This window comes from Camelus ferus, chromosome 1 (assembly GCF_009834535.1).
Source record: "Camelus ferus isolate YT-003-E chromosome 1, BCGSAC_Cfer_1.0, whole genome shotgun sequence".
NCBI classification, from domain to species: Eukaryota; Metazoa; Chordata; class Mammalia; order Artiodactyla; family Camelidae; genus Camelus; species Camelus ferus.
In genome coordinates, this window is record NC_045696.1 from 51029463 (window position 1) to 51051623 (window position 22161).

The 22161-nt window shown below is 40.3% G+C and overlaps 1 protein-coding gene across 1 annotated transcript in view; it reads right to left on the reverse strand.

Annotated features, from left to right (window-relative positions):
* Positions 1-329: 329 nt before the first annotated feature.
* Positions 330-22161, reverse strand: part of USF3 (upstream transcription factor family member 3) — a 48608-nt gene continuing 26776 nt past the window's right edge. The window contains 3 exon segments of the mRNA XM_032479323.1: positions 330-9522; positions 9525-12308; positions 14924-15020. Of these exon segments, the coding sequence (XP_032335214.1) occupies positions 5849-9522; positions 9525-12308; positions 14924-15020 (6555 nt within the window). The 3' untranslated portion in view covers positions 330-5848.

The window sequence follows — 22161 nt, forward strand, 5'->3', positions numbered from 1 at the left end:
TCCTCTACTACAAATAAACGAGGAGAGTGTAAACTGAACCATCTCTCAGTTCTCTGCCAGGTCTGAAATTCTACTTCTACTATTTACAGGAAGTATAGAGGTGCATAGTTTGCTCCAATAATCTAGCATGGATCATAATTATGATTTATTTGAGGTTGACTCTGATCAGAAACACAATCCCCATGGGAAATGTGTCATGGCATCCTTTTTAGTCATTTTGGCAAAATTTAAATATTACTTGACTATGCAACTTCAATATGCAAGATAAATCGCTTCAATACAAGATTTGAAGTGGCACATGCAATGATCAGAAAAGACAGAATTCACAATGCAAAAATGCAAAGTTTATTTTCTTAAATAAAATACTATATTCATATCTATACAAATAATTATTACAACCATTAAAATGTTACATTTACCAATAAAAATTTTAAAACTTTAAACAAGAGCATGGTTCAGAATATTCACACCCTAATACAATGCATTTGTAAAAAGATGTCAAAATAAACGGGACCTATTCTTATTTACAACTGTAGGACAATCCTGATCATATTATACATATCTGCTCTGGATTCCATTACAAAACAAATTAGTTCCCATTAGAATTATAAACCAGGTGATTTACAGTAATAGGACACAGTGCACAGCAGACATTGCTGGCGTGAGAATAGATACAAATATTACATACACTATCGAAAGCACTACAGTTAGATTTTTTCTGGTGATTGCCCTACAGTAAGCTTCTCACCCAGTGTATCTATAAATAATTTGTGAAGGTAACTATGTTCTCAGATTTTTCCACCCATTTTTACTGAAATGAATATATATGTGTGTATACACACACATACACACACACATACACGTATATATATATATATATCTCTTGTTGAAAGTGGAAGCAAATCTTTTCTTCACAGTAACACAGCTGCAGCATTTTGAGCAACACTGTCTGGTCCCTTTCTTCTTGGAAGATCAACAGTTCAACTCCCTGTAAAGGTTAACCAATATAGTCAAGTCCAGTGCCTCAGTGACCTCACAGATGAAAAATGGTTCTAAGACTTAGGGGATGAGGGAGCAGAGATCCAGAAAAGTGAAGAGAGGATTTACATGGAGTAAACTTTTAGTTCCTATGACATAGTTTGGTGTATAGTTGTACACACAAATGGGCCAAAAAAAAAAATTAATGATCTTTAAAAAAAGTGTTAAATTACAAATGAAGAATTATCTTCTATGTCTCATGAAATCTCTAGTGACAGATTTTGCAGTCATCCAAAATAACACCAATTTGGATATTATCCCCAATGTTTTCAACCGGAGTTGGCTGATGTTTTGAAGCATCTGAACACATGCGTGTGCCAGACAAAGATTACAGTTGATGGGGTTTGTGCAAATCTAGAAATAAGGATGTTGAATGACCACCACATTCAAGCTCTGAGTTTAAAAGGAGTTTTGCTTCTAACTAGTAAGATTTTTACAAGATCGGCATCAAGGATGGCTCAGAGAACGTAAGGCAACAGTGAGAAAAATCAGCTGTACTTGGCGTCGAGGTGTTGGATTACACTGAGCACGTGCCATCCTGGCTGGCCCGTTGCTCTTAACAGGGGAGTGGGTGAGCAGTGCGTTCCAATGGCCAGCCTTAGGACCAGAGGCACGGCTGCGGGTAAAGTGCGGTCCCAGGGTAGAGGCAGGTGGGCGTTAGAAGCTCTGGGTCTGAGAAGGCCCTCAACACTTCTTACCTGCACACCCGGATTGCCTCCATCTACACTTGTCCCTCACAGACTCCAGCAGAAACACTCTTAAGTGCACAAAGGAAGTGTAGAATGCAGGGAGAATATGGTTAAGTGGAAAAGAAAAAAAAGACCTTTTTACGTTGAATTCTGGGGAAGGAGAAATGATATCACTCAGCCAAAAAGGTATCTGAGAAGCAACTAATTTCTGCCCTTTAATTTGCATACAGGTTTCATAACATTATCACTGAGTATTATTGCCCTCTGGAAGTACACAGCCATAGGTGATGATCTCCGGGCAAAGGCAGGATTAACAGAGACAACAGAACAATGACTTCCAGGTTCCTAAGGATATCAACCCAAAGCCATCTGATTTTGGTACCACCTTTGCCTTTCTTTACTCCTCCATGGGATTGAAAAAAACAAGTTCTCCAAAACAAGGAACAGAACTATATGGCACATCAAATATTTTAAATCAACTTGAACTACTTCTGTTTTGAGAAATTCTTGTTACCCCTTAGTAGAGAAGGAGATGCAGTGGTTCCCAAAGCCAGGCACTGGGAGTCACTGATTTGGGAGCATGAGTCCCTTTCACACGCTGATCCTGTAGATGCTGGACCCCACCCAATCAGTGTTTCAAGGCAGAGGCTAATCACCCTGCTAAGGAAATGACCACGGTCCCTGCCACCTGTTTGACATGGTGCAGATGGAAGAAAATAAGGGCCTGGGTATTTATGTATCAAAGGAAGGACAGAGCTAAGAGGAGGCGTATTAGTGAGTCTTTACACTTTCTCAAATTTTCAAAACTTTACTCTCATTAAAATGTATTTCCACATTTTTTTGGAGTATAAATTTTAGCCTCTCCATAAAATAGCTCATGTCAGAAGGCAAGAGCAAGGCAAATGAATTATCTTTAAAGTGTTTGAATAATTTTGTATTTTAAGAAGGCTGATTTTTAAAAGTTGATCCTCATTGCAGTTCACCCTGATATGTGACTGAAAATCGCTACAAAAGAACATTCCCTCCTCAATCTTCTCTGATACGTTACATTTTATAAAGCATGATTACTCTGGAATTCTCACTCCTTACTTAGAAGAAGGGTGCCAGCTCTGGTACACCCCAGAGATCTTATGATAAAAACAAAAATAAATTTCCTGAAGCAGTATAAAACATCCCAAAACGACCTATATGTACAAAAAAAAAAACAAAACCAAAGTTGATTTCTTTTATCCGTAACTGACACATTTAAGTTTTTACATGATGAGAAATCTAAAATTATTCACGTCGTCAGAAGCTACTGTGTTAAATGTTTAGATGAACCAACTACTTTCTGAAGCTGATTCTGTATGACCAATAACAATATGAGAGAGAAAAATTATTTAATCAAGGACTCACTTATACATAAGTCTGTGTATTTCTAGAAATTACAAATTTATTTGTGAAAGTGGCTTTATATTCTATAGACATATATTAGTGAGGCATGAATAACATTAAATTTACTATAACCAAAATTGACGATTTCTCTGCCATTCCTTCACCAAAAACTATAATCCAGAGATCACTAGATATTAAATAATAAATTTCCTTCCCCAAATCATGTAGCTCTAATTATTAAAATACTTAATACTGCTGGTAAATCTCATACATTCATGCTTATAAATCAAATAAGATTACTGTGCTCTGAACACCTTCAGAATTTAATTTCTATATAAAATGGCCTCATATATGCACACGCCTATAAGATAATTAGAGCTACATGTAAGCAGGGGCCCTGTTACTTGCAGATGGTCACCTCTTTCCTCAGATGGTCAAATAAGCCTTACTTCGGGGTAGAGACTCGCTTGGAATGAAAGCCCTGAGGAATGTAAATGCTATCTCTAAACATTGCTGAGCAGAAAAATACAATTGATGCAACAGAGAATTGCCTGCAAGTACCAACCAGGCTTGAGGCTCTTCCACTGCAATGTTCAAATCGAGCTTCTCCTTACCTGTGACCTTAGTTTCAATTCCAACAGTCCCTGGTTCTTCAGAACCTAACAGCCACTGTGCGGGGGGAGCGGGGCTGAGGGGGCGAGGTGGGAGGGCAGAGACAGAAAGAGCCATGAGAAAGGGAGAGGGAGGGAGGATGAACAGCTGAACCCATTGAAAACCTTCCTTGAAACTGGCAGATTGGACCTTTCAAGTTCAAAGAAAAATCTGAATGTTGAAGCTTAAAACTTAGTTACGATGATTTTTTTAAGTTATAAATCTCACATTTTTTCTCAATTAAACGTTAATATGGTGTTGCCTTGTGTAAGTAACTTATTCACAAAGCTCTCCTATTCCTCCCTGAAACCATTTTGAAGGGAGAAAATATAGATGTTTCTCTTGTTTTCAGTATTTTTTTGCCCTTAGGAGGTGGCTTCAGCCGGCGGCGGGAAGAGACAGGAGGGTCCGGTGAGAACAGCTGAAGAGGCACAGACGACCCTTTTGCTGAGTCTTTAGTAGAGGTATCCGCTGGAGTTAACTGCTCTTACCAAGCCTTAGGAGGCTTTTTTAAGCAGAAAAAAACAAAATGCTGGTCCTTGGCTTCACTTTGTTAACAGAGCAGACACAACACTGTCTCTGCATCTCTCCCTCTCCACCCCATTTTTGGCAGAATGTAACCACAACAAAAAAGTAATGGGTTTAGAATATGAGTGTATATAACTGTTTTCTTAGTTTTTAATAAAATTTTCAGAATTCAATAGATGAATTTTGAGTATACATTTTAAAAAATGTATTACTAACTTTAGTGGAGCTTTAAAGAAGCCCTACATCAGGTTCTTCTACATGTCAGCAGGTCTCAGGTCCCAATTTCCCATTTTCAGATGGCAGGCCTGTTTTTAAAGAGCCACTTTAAAATCTATGTCTGAGTGCACACACACTCACATACGCAGACGTATATAAAGACCATTTTTTGAAGCACCATTTCACATCTACCATCAGAAAAAATAATGAACAAATTCATCCTCTCATGATGATTCTACTATGAAGGGTAATAATGCAATACACAATGTCATATTTTAAATATAAATATCAGCAAATGAAAATATTGACAGAGCTTAAGACTCTGCTCAGAAATACTCAAAAAGTAAGGCTCACATAATTATGTAGATTCCAAACGCACTATTTACTGATCAGCCCCTGATGATTAAACAAATGTAAAAGAACTTATGTCAAGATCGAATAAATAGAATGAAGAGAGAAAACTAAAACAACACTCAACTGATGAAGCAACCATCTTTAACTGAACACGTGCACAACTCCACAGCACAGCCGCTTCTATCCTGATGCAGTGCGCAAGCACAAGATGGAGAACATCGATGTACTACGCTCTTTAGCTTTCCATTTTTAAGGCTACTTGTTTAAGGAAGACCTTTGCTTTACAGGATCTTGGCACATTAGAGGATAACACGGCTCCCTCATTTGGAGAACAAGACATGAAATTCAGACAATTTATGCATTGTTATAATCAAGAAAGAAGCCTCTACCTAAACCAAACCTGGGTAATAAAGGTTGATTAAAGAACTCATTTATTTGCTAACTGCTCGACTTTAATCATGCACATTCATTCTACATGAATTCAAGACCTGCCGTGGATGAGAGACTGTTCTACACACTGACACTGGCCCGCAGTTGGTTATGAGCCATTGTGTTACATCGAACTGTCTGTATTTTTGGAGAGCAACTCAACTACCTCAACTATCTATTTTACAAATTATCAACAATCAAGTAAGATTAAAATCTAGGTTCCTTCCTACCACCCAAGCACACTCCAAGATGACCTCCCCCAACTTCCAGTCAATGAGTATCTAGGGGATATCAGATTACAAATCAAACTTGAAAATGCAAATCTGCTTGGAAAATTTCAAAAGCACACCATGCAGTTGAAAATGAATGATAATTTGTTTTTGACAACCCAGTATTCACATCGTTTCTGACATGGCTTCCTTACATTCAGAAGATAATTGGAAATTGATTATACAGACACAAGGAGATACACACACAATCTCTCTCTTCCTGTGCAGGTATGTGTGTATAAACACACAAATACATGTCTATAATCTCACCCATTACATTTACGTTCAGTTGATCGGCATTTAAACAGCTGAACTGCAATCATGACCTAAAATATGGCTTATGTTGTGGGCAGGTCTGTTTGAGGACTGCTTGGAAGAGTCGGAGGCAGAGGAGTTTGCTATTGTAAGCAAAGGTGACATTGCTGAGCCATCGGGAAGAGCTGTAGCTATTTCTGGAAACAAAGATGTCATATTAAAATTGGATAAGTGAGAGTTGGTCATGTGCATTGGTGGCATATCAGGGAGAAGAGGAAAACTTGGTTGGGCAAAACCAACAGGTCTGGGAGGAGATAAAATGGATCCAAATCGGTTATTTAAAGTTCCACTGTTTACCTTCTCTGTGCTAGGATTTGAGAACATTTGATTAGAAAAGTAGGGGATGGAAATATCATTGGACAGTGTAGGGTGAGCAGGAGAGTATGGGGGATAGAAGGAAGGTAGAGTATTTTGGGGATCTACAGGGATAAGGGCTGGAGTCCGAGTGGCACTAGGCTGAGTAACCTGTGGAATGAAAGAAGTATTCGCGTTTATTGGTGGATTCATGCCACCCTCGGGAATAAAAGGAAAACCAAAATTTTGTGATAGTGTGTGCTGGTCAGGTGCTGAATTGTCATTCGGAACTTGTGGGCTATCAGGCATGAAACGAACAATACTTCCTCTCTTTTCTGCAGTGGGTTGCTGGCGTCCAAGAATCATACTGCCACTAGTAGACAGAGGAAGGTGGGGAAGACTTGGATCAAAGACATTACTATGTCTTTGGTTTCCAGAGCGATTCCTTTCAGGCTGACGAATTTTGGAACCACTGCTGTCTTGCAAGGGATGTCTTGATCGCTGGGGAACTGAAGAATTAGTCTGACGTACGGGAGGCCCTTGGTCAGTGTTTCCATGAGACACAGACGGATGTGGCAGAGCTGGCCTTGCAACCCCATGCATGTTGCTTGTGACTGGAGGGTTCATGTGGCCCTTGGTCCCGTGACTGTCAGTAATCCTCATGGGATTGGACTTCTGCACAGAAACATTGGGACTTGTATTTCGACCTTGAATATCTCCTGAAGAAGAAGAACTCGAAAAAGGAATATTCAAGGTGCTGTTCCTGGTGTTAATTGCCCCTAGGGACATGTCACAACTCTCCCGATTCTGACTCTCACCCTCTCTTCTAATATGGACACTTTCATGAGTTGGGGGACAATTATATTCAATTGCAGAAGGTGGGCCACACTGTGTATTCCTCTGATGTTCTGAGAGCGATCTCTGGCTCCCAATGACCTGATCACCAAGGTGAGGGGCAAGTAAACTCTGCATGAAACTCTGGTGACACGTATTTTCACTGTCCCTTGGTGGGATGGCATTTCCGGTCGGGATGCTCTGAACTGGTGGATAAGGTAATCTCTTTTGGCGGTCGATTGGTGGTGGACCAGGGTTCTGACTAATTCGAAAAGCCTGGGACTGCATACTCCTCAAGGAGGACACAGGGTTACCTATTTCATTATTTCTTGAAGACTGTACTTCAAAATTACTCTGAGGCTGCTGACTGGCTCCACTTGGTTTAAATGTCTGACAGTCAGAAAGGCGGATATCTGAGGCAACGGTATGGTCCACACGACCCTGCATATTATGAATGGCCAAACTCTTATTTCTGGGAACATCAAGGTAGCTTCTCATTTCAAGCTGATCGGAAACTCTGGAACCCTGAATCGATATACCCATTCTCTGCTCTGAATTAGAAGATGTCTTTCCAATGAGTGCCTCCGCAGAATAACTTGAAACTCTATTTCTCTCTGGCCTGTGTGGAGTACAGGTCATGTCGGAAGGCCTCGTCACAATACTTGGTTGGGAGACCATCTGCTGCTCTATGCCTCTTGATGTCAAAAGCCTCTGCATTGGATTATGCCCAGGTACATGTTCAGAAGAAACCCCTGAGCCTTGTGGCCGGCTTCCTACATCCTGCTGCTGGTGCATAATGTCTTGGTTGAGATGGTTCTGGGGATGGTTATGGTGGTTCCGGCTCGTTGAGGGGTTTTCACAACTCTTCTCGGGCTGGGAGCTCCCGAAGTGCTGCTGCATCTGCTGCTGCATCTGCTGATGGTGGGGGTGAGGCTGACCACTCTTGGGTCGGGACTGGTCATTTCCGTGGTGCTTGGGTTGTAAAGCAAGCTGAGAGGTCTGAGTGCCCTGAACAAGATTCCTCTTCTTCTGCATCTGAACTTCCTGTTGCAGAGTTCTCTGTTGGTGGATGCTGTGGGGCTGAGAGTGGACAGAGCTCTCTGCGTGAGGGACGTGATGCTGCAGTTGATATAAGTGATGCCTTTCTCTTAACTGCCCTGCTTGCTGCTGTTGCTGCTGCTGCTGCTGCTGCTTTAAGTAGAGATGATTACTGTGCAGGTGAGGGACCCCTTGAGCTGGAACATGCTGTTGCAGGGCCTGCAGATGTTGGCTGGCCTGGGTTTGTTGCTGCTCAGCAACAGAAGGCTGAGAACTGCACTGAACCTCATTCTGCCTCAGTGCAGGGGCCACGAAGTTGTTACCGGGTGGAAATAATCGTGTAAGGCCATCTCCATGGGTGGGGTTGCTGATTGGCACAACAGAATTTGAAGAGTTGGGAGGGATCTGACCAATCATCATTTGAGTTTGCTCGGAAATGCTGTCTGGAGTTCGGCTCATCAGGGACAGACCCTCAAGCCGGAGGGGGGCTGGTTGACAGTGCTTTTGACGTTTGGCTGAAGACAGTAAGAGGTCATCTTGGACAGCACGCTTAGCAGAGTCTTTGCGGTTTTCATGACTTGGCTTTAAGAGGGACTCTTGAATCTGTGGATTTGGTAGGGTACCAGCCATGGTATTTAGCTGTTCTTGGGAGTATTCGGTCATCAGAGACGGTCCGGGGGGCTGACTGCCATAGGAGCTAGATGAAACCGTCAGATTAACCGTGGCTGGAACAGTTGCTTGCTCTGAAGTTTGGGATAAACCAGCGCAGCTGACCAGAGGATGGTTGATGCTGCTCTGATGGATAAGATTGTTCACACTTAAACTGGTGATGGTTGGTGGCTGAGAAGTGGAAACCTGTAAAGCAGCATTTGACGTTTTAATTCCTATAGAACAACTTGGTTTTTCAAGGGGCCTATCCACAGTTGCTTCGACCGAATCCTGAGAATGAAATTCATTTGGTGTTGCTTCTGCCTGTCCTGGGCCATTCTCTTTAGATATCTGTGTTTTGAAAGGCTGGTCTCCCTCTAAAGAGGATGCTTCAGAAGATTTTGAAGTAACTTCCCTTATATCAGCCTGGGTGCCAGCTCTTCCCTTCTCGAGGTTCTCCTGGTCAAAAATAGCCCTCGCTGCCAGAGCGACGATATCAGTTTGCTCCACAAAGGTGCAGCTGTCACACGTATTAGTCGTCGCATTGCTGGTGACATCCTCTCTAGTTGTCTCAGGAAGCATGGATGCAACTGAGAAACTACGACTACTGCCCGAGCTGGTCGACATGGGAGAGTCAGCCTGCCTACTGAGCAAAGAGCCATTAATAACCTCCTGATCAGGGATGCAGGAATGATGCTGTCCTGGATCTCTGTCATCACTGTTCATCAGTAACAGCTCCTGTTTCGGATGTAAATCAACATTTGAATCAACTATCTTAGAATTTCCTGAAGAAAAGTCAGGAGGGTCCACCTGGACTGAAAGAGATGATTTCTGAGGGTTTTTTCTTTAGCAAGACCAGACAGCAATGCAGTTAAACCCTGCCCCTTTAAGAGACCTGTGGTTTGCACTGTATCTGATGGATCTTGCTCAGCCCTGCAAGGTTCAGCAATGACTTCTACCTCAGAAACACAGTCTGTACTTGAAGTGCTCGTGGTAGATGACAAATCAGAAACCTGAGAAACCAAAGCATGGGGATCAGTTGCAGGTGAAATCAACACGTTGGCGGAAGTGCAGGATTTGGCAGCATCTGGCAATGCCAAACCAATTGGTGGCTTATCCTGAGACATCTCTCGTTGCAAAATGGGGGAAGAATCTTTGGATTTTGCTGGGGCTACTGCAAAATGTTCACTTGTCACGGATTCTTGGGAGGGCAAGCTAGACTCTTCTGCTGACTTAGATTTAGGTACAGACTCAGGTATCACGGGTTCAGAGTTGAGAACATCCAAAGAATGTGAACCAGAAACACTTACACTATTTGCCTGGGACACAGTGACAGAGGGCAACACAACAGGGAGGCTGTCCAGCAGTCCATCATTACACGATGGCTCTGCTGAGCCTTCGGTGCTGGGGAGGTCTAACTTGCCCACATCTCTGACTGGATTCAGGGTGCAGGCTGACTTGTTAACAGCTAAGTGTTTCTTGCCACTTGGCTTCTTATTCAACCTTTTGGACTTCATGTTAGGCAAACAAGCCACAGTGTTCACTGAGGGAGTGGTCACTAGATTATAAGTACTGGGTAGTGTGGCTGAATTATCTGTTGTCATAGGAGGTGCTACAGTGGTTGTTAATGAAACACAGTTAGCCAGGGTGGTCTGACTATTTGCAGCAATCGGAGGATTCGCAGGCTGGCTAATAGACAATTGTACACAGCTTTGCCCAGCCATCTGTGATATACTTTGATTGAGGCTGGCCAAAGCGCCAAATGTATTCAGGGCAACATTGGTATTTGGATCTTCGCTGGTGGTGGGCTGAATAATTTGCATAGGGGTTTGACTTGTAGTTCCTGATGAAGACATCACAGGCTGCAAAGCAAAGAGCTGTCCATTTAAAGAAATGGTTTGAGGCTGTTGTGGTTGGTTTGACATGGTAACAGAGAAAGTTTGTGTTGAATTAGATGTTGATAAAGATGAAGGTCTTGGTAATATGTGGACAAGATGTTTACCTCCAAAAGTTTGTGGAGTCGAAACATTTTGCACTGAATTATTAGACCCTATTATCGCATTGGCTCCATTGACAGGGAGTCGAACAGAACCAGGGGGTGGAGCCGAGAGGAGTGGCAAAGGATTCTGATTAGCTGCCTGTATGATCACTATCTGCTGACCTACTGTTTGGTTGGGAACCTCTGCCCTCATCATTGTTGGGCACGGGGTGGTGCTGGGTGGCTGAAGAATGATCACGTTTGGATTAGCTGGGGCTGCATTCACAGCCGACCCCACTGGCTGAGCCATCTGAATCACTTGCATTGCTGAATTCAATGGAAGGATATTTTTTGGAGGCTGAGATTTAACTTGTGGCTGGGCAATCAGTGGCTGCATAGGTAAGGATGGACAAGAAGGCAAGGTTACAACTACTTGCTCAACTGGCTGCACATCTGCTAGAAAGGAAGTATTCAGGTTGATGCCTGGAGCCACCTGTCTACTGTGGTTGGCTGTGGTGAGGCTGGTACCAGACTCACTTAATACTGGAGTCACAGCAGAAGACGGTGTCTGGCTTAAGGGCTGAATAGTGTTTCCTGCCAATTGCAAAGTAGTCCATGTCGTCTGCGTGTTTCCAGCTGAGGAAATTCGGGTAAGGCTATTCATGTTTTTTAAATCTGAAGCACTAACAGCTGAAGAAGGCAAAGAACAAGAAAGGGTCCAACCATTGTCTATTGGGTTTGCAGAAAGGGAGCTGACAGGAGTGGTGGTCTTCCCTCCTCCAGGGGCAGATGAGGCCACCACGGCGGTAACACTTGTCAAGTCTGCACCCTTGCTCGTGCTCACTGGACAAGAGTCACTCACAGATCTGGGAGGCTGGGAGCAGATCGTGGTGGTAACAGAAACAACAAAAGTGGTTTGAAAATCACTTCTGAAATCCTGTGTGCTTGAGCAGGACTTGCTTCCAGAGTGCACTTTAGTGGCAGTTGCTGAGGGGATGGAGATGCTTGTGGCACAAGGGACTGTTTTCTTCAATAATTTGGGGCTCTCGTGCCCGTTCTTATTTTCAGAAGAATTTTGATCATTTAGACATGGGTGCAGGGAACGATGCTGCGGAGGTTCAGGCCCAACGGGAACAGCGATCAGTGAGCCACTGGTGGCACTGAGCATACTCGATTCGCTTTCGGAGGTGGAAAGCTCGAGAATATTTTGAGCAGAAATGGTAGCAGGAAGACAAAGGGGAACAGGCTGGTTGGCAGCCAATGCAGAAACTGTAGTCTGCTGCCATGGCTTGTTTTCGGGAGGGTAAACTCCAGAAATAGACACTGGAGTCACAAGATTGCAAGTCCTCTGCACTGGCACCACGTTGGCAGTCTGCTTTTGTAAATTATGACCAACATTAAAGGTTATCCCTTGAACAGCTGTTCCCTGGCTGTTTCCACCAGGCTGACTCCCATTGGAATAAACAATGATATTTTTTTGAACCTGGTCACTGGGAATAACAACAGAGACCTTTGAGTTTTTAAGATTTCCTTTCCAGTGGATGGTAGGGTCATCATATAAACATATGTCGTTTGCTTTTAGTAATTCAATGTATCGGCCGTTTTCCTTTTGAATTTCTTCCAGTTGTTTACGTAGCTTTTTAATTTCTTCAGCTACAGTATCGAAAATAAAAATGAAAAAAATTATCTCTAAATGTCAGTATTTACAATAATTTAAGAAAGCGTTTGTATAGCAAGCTACTGAATCTAATCTTAGCATTTGAAATACCTCAGTTGAGAACCTTCAGCTCTTTTCTAATACAAGTTCTTTCTTCTTCTTAGAATGGTACCTCAAACCTCTATCCCAGTCCTTTTAAAAGTATATATATATATATATATCTTTAAAGGTCAACAAGGCAAAGGTCAAAAGTTACTCATAATGTAGAAATCTCAATAATCCCAAATTCAAAAATTCCCAAGTGGGCAGCTACCAAGGTGATGCAAGGAAAGACATATGGATATCATGGTAAGATGCTGGGAAAATAACACTATCAATATAATAGCATTTAAATGCTGCAACAGCCTACATTACTTATGATGGTAATAGTCTCTTTTATAAATGGCTTTAAACTAGTTTCTATTTTACCCTTTGAAATAACAGAGACCAAGTAGAACACATAAGAAGTAGGGAGGTAGAGCACTGAAGAAAGCAAAAACAGTGAAACTTGCATTTTCCTTGGCAGGGCCAGTGTATGCAGACTACTGAATAGTGAAGATGTCTGTGACACCCTACACCCTTCCAAGGGGCAGCATCACCCAAAGGTCCTACTAAGAGTCAGCCCTGGCAGCTGGTATTTATGTTCTGTGACCCACACACCCCCACCTGCCTTGTCACAGTGGTAGGTACTCCCCCCTCCGCCCCCTGCCCCTGCCAAAGCCAGCCAATCCTCAAGGCCAATCCCCTATAAGGTAACCTGATACAAAAAGTTCTGTTCTAACAAGGATGAGTTGAGACTAGCAGATTATTTTTTTCAGATATTTAAACTGAGAGACACAGAAGAAAGAGGCCCATGTGCCATGGACATTAGAAATTAAAGGACAATTATAATGGACCAAATAATAATGATGATTGTTCTCGCTTACTGCACACTTACTCTACACCTGGCACTTTTCATTCATTGTCTCATTTAATGACGATGATGACAACAAGGACAAGAAGCACTTATCAAGCATTTACGATGTGCCAGGCTTTGCTCGAAGTGCTTCACCCGCACCACCTCCTCTAATCCTCACAGGAACCCTGAGATGGGACTGCGTATTGTCATCACCACTTTCAGATTTCAGAGACGGGCTCAGAGTAGTTACAGAACTTGCCTAAAGTCAACCAGACAGATGCTGTGATTATCCTCATTTGAAGACAGGGAAACTGAGACCTGGAGAGGGTAAGTAACTGGCCAGAGGTGCTGAGTGAGTAAAGGAAGCAGAGACTCAAACCCAGGTGGGCCTGACTCCCAAGGCCACCGCCCTGACCACTATGCTAGACCGTCGCGTGGACAGGGAGTATGTGGAGGGAGCTGCTGGGAGAAGAGAGAGCGCGTGCATGGAAAAGAACTAAGGAAAGAACGATGCCGGAGACGATGACACACTCGGACTTAAGCTGCCTCAGGTGCCACCCTAACCCCTGGCCTGGCTGTTCAGCTTTCCCTGAGCCTCCTGCAACCTGTATTTTTTCAGGTTTCCCTTTTCTCTAAGATCAGTTGATTGCCTCAGACTCTGGGCTGTGAAACAAAGGAGCCCTCATTAGAAAAGTCTGTACATCACTCTAGCTTTAGCATCCCTTTGGTGGGTACCTCAAAACGGTGACCAAACACTCACTATATATCTAACTGCCTGGCAGCATCATAAAACAGGGCCTGGGTCATAAAAGACAGCTGACCGCGGGGAGCAGGTAAGTTGTTATCCAACTAGAAGTAAACGAGAATTTGGAATGCCGAGCTTCTGGATCTGCTTTCCAATATCCTCACTTCTTTTACAGTGCACACAGCCCAGCACTGCCCCCACCTCCGCAAATCCTGCCTTTGTTTCGCTCCTTGTAAGGTGACCTACTGACTCGTCACAGGCATTTCTCTTTGCTCTCGTCAGAGACATAAATAAAAGACAGTTCAAACTGGCTTCCTACTTGAAGTTTCATGCTTGCCTGGGGTATTTTTCTTTTCTGCTGTTATAAGGAAACTTCTCCAGTGCAAGTGGGAAAACAGAACTCACCTGACAGCGTAAGAAAGTCACCTCTAAAAATCAAGTATCATTAAATGATCAGGCAGTCTGACATACACATTACATGCAATATAAACAACTGTGAACTCAATGTTTTGGCCTTCTGAGTTAATTCACAGTTACGTCTTGGTGCAGGCATATGTTTATCTGTGTTTAAGTTACACTGAGCAGGAGTCTTCCTACATCCTCTTGTGGGATTCCCCTAGCTGGAAGAGCCAAATAGAATAAAGGAGATTCAGTATTATTTGTACCATGAGTTAAGTAAACTGGAAGCACAGGAAGAGTATAAAATCAAAATTATTTATGCCTACAAGATTAGAGTCGCTCAAAGAGGGAAAGAGGTAAACTGGGATGAATTTATTTGCAGCACTATTCTCACAGACACACTGAATGCATGGTCTTAATAATGGTTTTGGGTAAAAAAAAAACCCTTCCGTACGCTAATATAAGTCGCATTGTGACACAAAGGCCTGAACACTGAAAAAACAACAAAGTAAGAATCTTAACATCTTTACCTTGTTCATTGTTTCCTCCGTTAAGCAGGAGTTCATCATTTTGCCTTTTCAACTCTGTTATATATTTAAAGGCTTGGTCCAGGATCATATTCTTGCTCTGCCAAAGAAAATCGACCATTTAAAGGTTTCACTGAGGGGTAAGAACTCGCCAGAAGAAAGTTACAGCTTTGGCTTTATCACATGTATGTGATATGTATCTTTTCAGAATCTAAAACTGGCACAATATTCAAATGCTTCTACTGCTCATCTTTCATTTATGAAGTGTTTATTGAGGCTCTGTTCTAAGCACTGGGGATGTAATAAAAAGGGGGACAAAGTTCCTGACCTTGAGGAATGTTATTTTATTTCTGAGGAATTATTATATATTTCATATACATTTATATAAAAATCAGGTAGTGATAAGTGTTATGAAGAAAAATACAGTAGGGTAAGGAGGGGGCCAGAGAGATGGCAGAGGCTACTCTGTGCTATGGACTGAATGTTTGTGTCCCCCTACAATTCATGGTGCAACCCCAATCCTGAAGTGATGGCATCTGAAGATGGGGTCTTTGGGAGGGAATTAGGTCATGAGGGTAGATCCCTCGTGAATGAGATCCCTGCCCTTAAAAGAAAAGACATGAGAGAGGTGACCACTCTCTCTGTGATGTGAGTTCACAACCAGGAAGAAAGCCCACACTAGGAACCGAACCAGCTGGCACCTTGATCTTACACTTCCCAGCCTCCAGACCTGTGAGAAATAAATTTCTGTTGTTGAAGCCACCCAGTCTATGGTAATTTTCTTATAGCAACCCAAACTAAGACATTCTGCTATAATCTATTTTGCATAGGGAGGCTGGGGAAGGCCTCCCTGTAAGGTGATATTTGAGCAAAAACCTGAAGGGAGTACCAGGAGGTACACCCTGTGGATATCTGGAAGAGGAGGGCTCAGGCAGCAGGATGAGCAAGGGCACAGTCCCCCAGGTGGGGCTGAGCCTGGCCTGTCAGAGAAATAGAAAGGAGGTGAGCGGTCTAGAGCAAAGTGCAGAGGGGAAGAGCGGTAGGAGAGAGGCCAGAGAGGGCCATCAAGAGCATGAAGAGAGTTTAGATTCAGTGTTATTCTTCATTCTGTCAACTACAATCACAAACTATTCTAAACAATAGGTTGAGATAATGTCACTTGATTGAGTTTGTCATCATGCTCCCAGTACATTCTATTCCTAATCTTTTCCAAAGACTATATTTTATGTCAAAGTTCCGTTACTCTTTAAACTTTTAAAATTGATAACATAATATATGCATATGTCAAAAAAATATAAATAATATGAAGGGATATAAAACGAAAAGTACGTTCCTTTTGACTTTAGCCCTCCAGACCCCTTTCCAGAGTCAATGTCCATAAAGTTACTTGTGTATCCTTCCAGAAATCTATGCCAATACATGCATATACATGTGTGTGTATATATATGTATATAACTTTTAAAAAATCTTTTTTAAAAACCCAGATAGAAGGATACTATTAACAGTATGTTACATTATTTTGTTCTAATTAAAAAATATATACCTTGGATAGAATGGTCATTTTAATAATGTTAATTCTTTGAATCCTTGAGCATGATATATCTTTTCATCCATTTGTGTCATCTATGATTTCTTTCATCAACGTCTTAGTTTTCCAAGTACAGGTTTTTTACCTCGTTAGTCAGCTTTAGTCCTAGGTATTTTAATCTTTCTGATATAACTGTAAATGGAATTGTTTTCTTAATTTCTTTTTCAGATAGTTTGCTGTTAGTGTGTAGAAATGTAACAGACTTCTGTATTAATTTTGTATCTTACAACTTTATTAAATTCATTAACACATTGATCACCTACTATGGATCGGGTGCCCAGAGGAAACACAACTGTTACCCAGATTTGGTGATGTGATGATCAATGTGTTAATGAATTCTAGTAGTTTTCTGGCGGCATCGTTAGGATTTTCTATGTCTAATATCATGTCATTTGCAAACAGTGACAGTTTTACTTCTTCCTTTCCAATTTGGATTCCTTTTATTTGTGCTTCTTATCTGATTTCTGTTGCTAGGACTGTCAATACTATGTTGAATAGAAGTGGCAAGAGTGGACATCTTGTTAAAGGACATGTTTTCAGCTTTTTACCATTGAGTATGATACTAGCTGGGACTTGTCATTCATGGCCTTTATTATATTGAGGTATATTTTCTCTACACCTCCTCTGTTGAGAGTTTTTATCATAAATGAATGCTGAATTTTGTCAAAAGTTTTTTCTGCATCTACTGAGATGATTGGATTATTTTTATTCTTCAATTTGTTAATCTGCTGTAACACATTGACTGCTTTGTAGATACTGAACCATCCTTGCATCCCAGGGATAAGTCCCTCCTGATCATTGTTTATGATCCTTTTAATATACTGTTGAATTTGATTTGCTAATATTTTGTTGAGGATTTTTGCATCTATGTTAATCATATTAGTCTGTGATTTTTATGGTCATGGATTAGAAGGATTAATATTGTTAAAATGACCATATTACTCAAGATACTCTACAGATTCAATGCAATCCCTATGAAAATGCCAATGGTATTTTTCACAGAACTAGTACAAATAATTTCAATATTTGCATGGAAACACAGAAGATCCAAAGTAGCCAAAATAATCTTGAGAAAGAAGAACAAAGCTGGAGGTATCATGCTACTTAATTTCAAAGTATCCTACAAAGTTACAGTCAACAAAACAGTATGGTACCGACACAAAAACAGACAGACAGAGCAATGAAACAGAATAGAGAGCTTAGAAATAACTCCATGTGCTGATGGTCAATCAATCTATGACAAAGGAGGCATAATATACAATAGGGAAAAGACAACTTCTTCAATAAGTGGTGCTGGGGAAATGGACAGCTACATGTAAAAGAATGAAATTAGAACATTTTCTCACACCATATACAAAAATAAACTCAAAATGGATTAGAGATCTAAATGTAAGACCAGAAACCATAAAAATCCTAGAAGAAAACATAGATAGAACATTCTTTGATATAAATCATAGTAATATTTCTTTGGATCTTCTCCTCAGGCAAGGGAAACAATAGCAAAAATAATCAGAAGGGACTACATCAAACTAAAAAGCTTTTGCACAGTGAAAAAAACTATCAACAAAACAAAAAGGCCGCCCACTCAATGGGAGAAGATATTTGCAAGTGATATATCAAATAAGGAGTTAATATCCAAAATATACAGAGAACTCATACAACTCAATGTTAAAAAAACAAACAATCCAATTAAAAAATGGGCAGAGAACTTGAATAGATATTTTTCCAAAGAGAACATGCAGATGGCCAACAGGCACATGAAGAGATGCTGGACATCATTATTACCAGGGAAATGTAAATCAAAACCACAATGAGGTATCACCTCTCACCTATCAGAATGGCTATAATGAAGACAACGACAAATAACAAGTGTTGGCAAAGAGGTGAAGAAAAGAGAAACCCTGTGCACTGTTGGTGAAATTTTAAATTGGTGTAGCCACTATGGAAAACAGTATGGAGATTCCTCAAAAAATTAAAAATAGAATGACGATATGATTCAACAATTCCACTCTTGGGTATTTATCGGAAGAAAACAAAAACGCTAATTTCAGAAGATATATGCACCCCTGTTCACTGCAGCATTATTTACAATAGCCAAGGTATGGAAGTAACCTAAGTGCCCATCAACAGATGAATGGATAAAGATGATGTGGTATATAAATATACACAGTTGTAAAAATTTTGCTACTTGTGACAACATGGATGGATCTAGAGGGTATTATACTAAGGTATTATACTAGAGGGTATTATACTTATTATACTGAAATAAGTCAGACAAGAAAGTCAAATACTATATGAAGTCACTTATATGTAGCATCTGAAAAAACAAAACAAATAAACAAGCATAACCAAACAGAAACAGAGTCATAGATACAGAGAACAAACAGGTGACTCCCAGAGGGGAAGTGGGTAGGAAGGGAAGAGAAATAAGTGAGGGAGATTAATAGGTATAACCACCAATTACAAAATAGATAAGTTATGGATATGGAATGTACAGTGTAGGGAATACAGTCAATAATTATGTAATATCTTTGTATGGTGACTGATGGTAACTAGCCTTATCACATTTATCATTTTGAAACAGACAGAAATATCAAATCATTATGTTGTGCACCAGGAACTAACATAGTTTGTCTGTCAATTATATTTCAAAAGCAAGCCAACAAACAAACTTACAGAAAAAGAGATCAGATTTGTTGTTACTAGGGACAGGGAGAGGAGGAGGGGAAACTGGATGAAGGTGGTCAAAAGATACAAACTTCCATTTGTAAGATAAATAAATACTAGCAATGTAACATATAACATGATTAATATAATTAACACTACTGAACATTATATACAAATGTTAAGAGAGTAAATCCTAAGAGTTCTCATCACAAGGAAAAAAATTCTTTTTCTATTTCTTTAATGTTATATCTACATGAGTTGATAGATGTTCACTAAACTTATTGTGGTCATCACTTCATGATGTATTAAGTCAAATCTTTATGCTATATACCTTACACTTATACAATGCTGTATGTCAGTTATATCTCAATAGAGCTGGAAGAAAAAAATAGAAGTTAAAAAAATATATATATCTTGGAGATACTTTCATATAGCATTTAAATAACTTTATCTATGCTATATTTTCTAAAGGTGTGTCTATTTTATTTACAAGTTTATTACTGATAAATATTTAAGCTGTGAAAGAGAAATTTCAGTTTTTTATTCTTCAGTTATGTTGCAGTAAATGTTTAAGTTCTACTCCAGTATGTATATTATTAAATATCTCCAGTATTTGATCAATAGTTGTCTTCATGTAGGAGTCAGTGATTTAGGGCTTTGGTTCAGCAAGTTACAATTTTGGGTTCCTTAGGCTGAGTCCCAGTAGAAAACCAGTATAACCCAGAAAACACTTTACTTCAGACAAAAGAAACTAAGATAATGTCCTTTCTTAGAGCAAAAGCTGAGACAAAGGTAGAATCTGATAATGCCCACCTACTGCTTCTCTGTTGCAGATGGAGGTGGGGACATGTAGCAATGATGAAGAAAATTTTAATCTACTCAGCTTCTGGGAACCAGAGACTGACTTCCATTGCACACTCTAGGACATCAGAAAAAAGAAATAATTATGGTTTCCTTTCAGAGAAACTTGTAGGGAGTAAAAGCCAAGAGGAGGAATAGTTTACTGGGCAAACACCAATACCTACTGAGCAGCTACTCCACATTGAGATATGGAGAAAGAAAAACAATCAGAAGACAGAGTGCCTGTCCTTAAGTTTGCTTTTGTGTTAAGGAAACCGAAAGTCCATTTTAAAGAAGACTAAACACATTTATGTAATATTAGGTACCACCTTGCAGGGGAGAATGACAAGAAATTAAAGTGTAAGACCTTGCTGAGAGAAACAGTGTTGAGAAGTGAACAAATTCTGGCCCTCCCCTCTGAAAGCCTGGGAAAGTTGAGGATTGTGAAGCTTCAAATGCCACAGAAGGTGGGGGGAGGTATGGGGTTAAACTAGAAGGGACTGGTAGAAAGACTCTTCCTTTGCAGTAATAAGAACTGATCCCCTACATAAGCGTCCTATACATCTGGACGACTTCCCCTTCCTCCCCAACCGCAGGAGACAAGTTTATTTTCTGTGAAATTTGAACCAAGGCCTCAAGGACAGTTACTTGGCAGAGAAGTGGACAAGATGAGACTTGGACAAGATGAGGTTCCAAAGTGAATGGGTAGGGGGGGGGTGGGGGAGGGTGGGGTATAAAGAAAACTCTGCTTCCTAAAGCACAAGACTATAGCACCCTTTCCCCAACCCAGCTCCCAGAATAATGGCAACTAGCCTTACACTCCTCTTCCAACCATTCTCATTCCTAGGCAGGAGGCTGAAGAAATCCTCTCTGGAAAATAAAAATTAATAGCTATCCCCCCAAAAAGAAAATCTACAATACTGATATTTTTCAGTTCAACAACAATAACACTAGCTCACCAGCTAATCACTAAACAGGGGCACCAAAAAACAAGCCTGTTCAATCAGCTTTTTAATGCCTCATTCTCAAATATGAAAAAAACAGTTAATTATCACTAAACATTTAAGGAACATCTCCAAAAAGAAAGACAAAACATCAGAACAGAGGGGGAAGAAAGGAAATCAAAAGAAACAAAGACAATATAGAAAATAGAAGAAAAAATTTTAAAAAGCAAAATGCTGTGTAATATTCTCAAAGATGAAATGATATTATATCTACAAAACAAACGTGGTAAGAAAAGGAACAAAGAGAATAAGAAAAAAAGACTTAGAAATTAAAAACATGAGAGCTGAAATTAAAAACAGAAGAGTTGGAAGAGACTAACTAATTGAGATTGAAAAAGAAGGGTAGAGAGTTCTAGAAGTAAAGTCTCAAAGGAAAAACAGGAAAAATGGAGATTATGTGGCAAATTTGACCATGTAGAAAACTGTACTAAGAGACTCTTGGAAATGTGAAAAGAATTAAAGATAGATATATAGAAAATTGAGAAAATGAAAAACACTGAAGCAATTATTAACTTCAAAAAACCAAAAGTAACATATAAAATGAAACATAATAATAGCACATTGTGGGGAGAGTATAGCTCAACAGTTAGAGTGCATGCTTAGCATGCACGAGGCCCTGGGTTCACTCCCCAGTACCTCTATTTAATAAACAAACAAAACCTAATTATCCCCCCCAAGATAAAAATAGTAGATTACTTGGGTCAGCTGTAAACAATATTTATACAGTCTTGACAACACGAAAACTGAATACTGATTTAATCTAAAGTGATACAATTATATTAGAAGGATTAGGCAAGGAGAAGCCAAGGGAAAAGCATAATAAAAAGTCAAAAGATAATATGTAAAATGGAGAAAAGATTTAAGCATGTTATTTTGAAACATAAAGGTAAATACTAGAAGGAACATTTGAGAACGGGCACCTCCAAGGGGCTATATTAGAGTTGGGAAGCAGGTAGGTAGGAAACTATTTGCTATTTTTAGCTTTTTAGTGCTATTTGCTATGTGTATATATTAATTTTTGCATATATTACTTTAATTAACAATTAACCAAAAAAGGCTAACACAAATTATGATATCTTATTTTTAATGGAATATCATATAACCATTGGAAAGGAAGGCGATCATATGCCATATGTATCATA